Source organism: Corvus moneduloides, chromosome 6, assembly GCF_009650955.1.
Source record: "Corvus moneduloides isolate bCorMon1 chromosome 6, bCorMon1.pri, whole genome shotgun sequence".
NCBI lineage: Eukaryota > Metazoa > Chordata > Aves > Passeriformes > Corvidae > Corvus > Corvus moneduloides.
Genome location: NC_045481.1, coordinates 14,164,433 through 14,169,636, shown reverse-complemented (window position 1 = coordinate 14,169,636; position 5,204 = coordinate 14,164,433). Strand labels below are relative to the sequence as shown.

Sequence of the window (5,204 nt, the reverse complement as noted above, 5' to 3'; positions counted from 1 at the left end):
TTGCCAACAATAAAAATTTTACAAGTTATTAAAAAAAGCCCCAAATATTAAATCTTGAGCCATTTAGAGTTTTCTCCATTGTAGTGGTGTTAACTGGAACTTTTTTCATTTATCAATTTTAGCACTGCTTGCATAACTATTATCTTTTAATTAATAAAAATTTGGAATAAAAGTATTTTTCATGATAGGGAAGTTCATTACAAGGTATCACCATTCAGCCTCCCCTGCCTTTTCATTTTAACTTACTTATCAAACGAATGGACATAATGGCATAAGAATTGAGAGAAATGGTGCATGTGTTGGTTAAGTAGCCAATGGGAAGAATATTTTCCTATAAGTAAATAGCATTCCAGTCCCTTGATAATTTCTCATTGTTTTGGTTTTTTTAATTGAAAACCCATATTTTTTGCATGGATATACTTAAAAGAGATTTGCATTTAAAGTCTGAGATGCAATAGATATTATCTTTTTCTAATATTCCTCTAATCAGAGGACAATCAGAATGAAAAAGATAAAAATAATTTATAAACAATCACTCTCAGGCTTCATGGTACCAGCAAGTAATTAAAAAAAAAAAAAAAAAAAAGAAACTTATGTGGGTGCAAGCCTGAGAAAATACAGGAGTCATCATGCACTACTGAGAAGTCATATTCACAGAGATTCATGCCCTGGACACCTATAGAGGGGTGCAAAAAGCAAAGCTTTTCAAAAACAGTGGAAGGGGGGTTTAGCTAGGTTCATGTTTCAGCAGCCATTCCACCTATCTGTCCTGCTTTATCCCCTGCTCTTTGGCATGGTTTCCCCTCAAGTCTAGCAGGAAAAGGAGCTCCTACCACAACAAAAACCTAGTTCTAAGCTTCTCCCTGTGTGCATTGACACTGAGAAGGCAATTCAGAGCTGTTAATGAAGTTATTGTTGGTACAAACATAGCTATTCACACAAAGGAACTTTTAATTGCCAAAGACAATTTGAAAGCTTTCATTAGAGGTCACAGGATGACAAGAGTCATGACATATGGACTGTATTATTTCACAATGAGAATGAAATATTTCACATGTCTTGAAAATTACTACAGCTGACATGTGGGGAAGTTAAAAAAAAATTCCTGGGGCTTTCTTCCAAGATGTAACATCACGCTCATGGTGTATGGCCAACAAAACACTCAGGACAGCCCTCAGTCACTCAGTTGTGCCTCAGGATGCATCTTTGAATTCTCTCAGTAACCTCTCTACTGCTGTTTGTCAACTGTTTCTGAATTTGAAACTTTGCCTGAATTGCCAGGAAGGACCAGGAGAAGGTATGCCTATCTTTTTAAATGTATTTTCTTTACTAAAATAATTTCTATATTTTATCTAAAAAATAATCTTTTGTGCTCTCAGTTCTGATCTGTGCAGTCTAGTAAGACTTACCCTTTCTTTTTCACCTTGAAAGTAATTCTGAAAGTCAGTATTAGTTTATGTATAAAGCCATGATCCATTTTACCTAATTGCTCTAACTTGCTGATGAGTATTAATAGTAAAAAGGGTGATAGATGCACTGTGCATGGAAATTCATCAGAAATCAGTTCAAAGTAAGAAAAATATGTCATTATTTGTATAAAAGATGACCGGAATGTGTTAAGTACAGAAGCTGAAAACCATTCATGTGGTTAATTGTCCATTAGCACTAAATACTTAAAAATACTTACAGAAATTACTGAAAATAAAGTGCATTTTCTGTCAAGAGAACATTTTGAGCTCTAAATTATTAAAAGGCTTGTGGCTTGTGGTAGCACTCAGACACTGACTAGTAGACTCTGAAGAAATTTTTGAAATTAAAAACTCTACAGAATCCTCAGGTACCATTGAGAGCTGAACAAGAATTCAGATTTAGCTGAGACTAAACTCAAAGTTTCAATGAAAAATAAAGCTTCCTGGTGTTTTTAGCTGAGGCCATCATGAATGAATCTGTGGCTTCAGCTGAGAGATCACATCTGAAGGGCGCAGAGTGACTGGCGTAAGCTGATAGCAAGAAGTTGGGCTGATAGCAAGAAGTCATCAGGAAAAGGACAAGCAAGGACAATAAACAGTTATTTTTCTTCTACATTTATTAAAATAAATAATTCTGTTAGGTTTAACGGTTATCTTTCTTCTACATTATTTTTGAAATATGAAGTTATAGATTTTCTGCCATTGCTCTCTCATGCCTTAGCCTGCTGTAACAGGGTTAGATTTCTGCTGTCTCATGAAACGCCTCTTTGATGCTAATCAGCCATTTATTTGTTATATATTTTATCTGTAGTTTTAGATCCTCTCAAGTTATCTTATTTTGCATGAGATGTCTGTGAACTAGGTAACATTCAGATTGTTCTGAGGGAAATCCAGGGAGCTGTGTTGAGTTGTAGCTCAGTTCCCAGTCAAGACTGCCAGCTTGAGTGAGTTTATGAACTCAGATACAACTTTGCTGCTCACCTGGTTCTGCAGTGATGAAAAATGTTCTGTGCATTAGTACCAGATAGCCTGATGTGGAATATTATTACTTAACTTATTCCTAGAGGCATCCCAGAAATAAGTGACGCAAGCTGCTCATATAGAGACATCACTGAGGTTGTACCTATATGTAAAAGAGATGAATGATCGTCCTAAATTGTCTCTTCAGAAACTCCATACTTAGCTGTCTCCGTGGTGTAAAATACAGAAGTTGAAAGAACAGCGTTAAATAGCTGCAGCAGAAAGCTGATATTTAGAATGACTGATTGCAAATTACTGATTTTTTCAAATACATTCTTTTTTATCGATTGTCATGCTCCACTTGCATATGAAATACTGAAATGTCAGATGGCAGCACAGGCTCAATAATAACTTGCCTATCATAATGATTCTGAGGCTGAATGCCTGTAAAAACCAGGATCCAGGCACTAGCATCAAGCATGGCAGCACCAGAAGAATGAAGCAGGACGCAGCCCTGAGAGTGGATCTGTGACAGAAAATCCAGTGGATTTTCATGGGAGGATAAGGTTTTACCCATGTTCTTACTCCTGCACAATCTCACATGGGGTTACCAGAAAGAAAGATTGTGCCAATGCTTTGATGGACTAAACACTTTGGAGGCTGCACAGCCTCTCTCCAGCTGAGCTCAAATGAAATTTTTGAACTAGAGAAGAATGCTGTAAATTTAGAGCTGCAGAGGCCTTCCCTCCAGGCAAGATTTTTAGTGTAATGTTTTGAAGGAGTCTGTGTTTTGTTATTCCAACTGCTGACATTTGAAGGCAATAAGCTGTCTAATCTAACAGCAATTTTGAACCCGAAGTTCAGGATGGGAGGAAAGGAGAAGGAACAAAAGAATGCAAAGTTCAGGCAGCAAGTAGTTCATACAGAGAGTGAGCAGCTTTCCCGGTTCTGGGAAACAGGCAGGATCCTGCTTCAGCAGGATAACAGAATATAATAATATATTAATGTATATATAATATACTATATAATACAGTAATATAATAATGCACATAGCTTGGTAAATAAGAGTAAGAGAAAGGGCAGGGAAGGATGCAAAGCTGGCTTTGTGTCACCAGCGTGGCTCCCACTACTCTCGGGGAGATGGAATTCTCCCATATCTGTGTCTGTCATCAGTCTGGAGGAGACATACGGAACTACTTCCTCTAATTTGTCATGCTCCTTCCTCTGTGTCACTTTAAACAATGGAAGCAAGGAGAGGAAACTTCATAGGATGTAGAGGAAGTTCTATCCTTGCTAATACTGGGAACATTTCTCACCATTGCACATATCACGTATGGAGTGATCTAGCCTATATTAATCAGTAAGGACTAATAAAGAATTTGCAGCAGTTAAATGTTTATTATACCACTCATGGGAGGCAACTTTAGCATTTTTATGCTTCTTTTTTGCAGTCATTTTCTCTCATTTCAAAGACATCTTCTGTTCATTTCAGAGTTTTTTCAAAAATGACTGAAACTCCTCTACTGGATATTCCCTCCTCAAACCAGAGTGAAAACCAGAGCAACTCAACTGTTTGCCCAGAATTGGATGACTGGTGGGACATCGTATACTGTATAGTTCCCAAGTACATCAACACTGTCTGTGTCATTGGTATGCTTGGAAATGTATTTGTTCTCTTCACTTATTCACTGCACAAAGGCCCCCTGAAGATAGCTGAAACCTACCTTATGAACCTAGCCATTGCTGATCTTATCTTCCTCATGTGGCTCCCTTTCTGGGCAGAGAACATCAATAATGAGTTTAACTGGCCGTTTGGCAGTTTCCTGTGCCGCAGCATCAGCGCGTCCATCACCTTGAACATGTACACCAGCATCTACTTGCTCGTGGCCGTCAGCATGGATCGCTACTTGACTTTTGTCCATACCTTGAACCACAGAGAGATATGGAGCAAAACTATGACCAGAGGGATCTGCTTGCTCATCTGGTTCTTTTGCATCCTTCTCAGCATCCCAGCTTTCACGTTCCGGACTGTGGAAGACCTTCCCCAGTGGAATATTTCAGCGTGCGTTTTGGATTTCCCCACCCCATCGTGGAGAACAGCTGAAAGCCTGGTACGTAACATAGTGGGGTTTCTGTTGCCGTCCACAGCAATCATCTTTCTCAATTTCTCCACCATTAGGTCCCTACAAAAAACAGCAAGAGAACGAAGAGCACTCAGAGCAAAGGGCTGTAAAAGGCACAAAGGCACAAAGGCAACCAGGCTGATCTTCACCGTGGTACTGATGTTTCTTTTCTGCTGGACTCCTCACCATATTTTTTTATTCCTTGATACATTACACCGTGCAAATGTGCTCAAAGGCTGTTTCTGGGAGGAACTGATCAACTTTGGGGAGCAGTTTGCTTATACACTGGCTACCACCAATAGCTGCATTAACCCTGTGATTTATGTCTTTGTTGGGAAATACTTCAGGCAAAAGGCTTTAGAAGTTTTTTCACAGTTTATTCCCTGTGGATTTCCTTTGAAATGGGTATCTTTCAAAGAAATGTCATCGAATTTCAACATGTTTCCAGTCAGGAGTAGTTTAACATAATGGTTCTTGGTTCCATCTTCATTGATATTACAACTTATTTTATGCCATTGCAAATGGCATTAAAAATCAATATGAAATGCAGTGATCTGGCCTTCACAGACTAAGCTAATTATCTATTAAAGTAAATCACTTGATTGATTGCATATTTGTTCCCAGGTTTGCTTTTTTATTTCTGTGTTATCCA

General features: G+C 38.4%; 1 protein-coding gene across 1 annotated transcript; it reads left to right on the top strand.

Annotated features, from left to right (window-relative positions):
• The first annotated feature begins 1,180 nt into the window (after positions 1-1,180).
• BDKRB1 (bradykinin receptor B1) lies at positions 1,181-4,757 on the top strand. The gene is made up of 3 exons (XM_032113136.1): positions 1,181-1,297; positions 3,922-4,540; positions 4,609-4,757. The coding sequence occupies exons 2-3, from the start codon at positions 3,935-3,937 to the stop codon at positions 4,660-4,662; spliced, it is 660 nt and encodes a 219-aa protein (XP_031969027.1). The 5' UTR covers positions 1,181-1,297; positions 3,922-3,934; the 3' UTR covers positions 4,663-4,757.
• Positions 4,758-5,204: the final 447 nt, after the last annotated feature.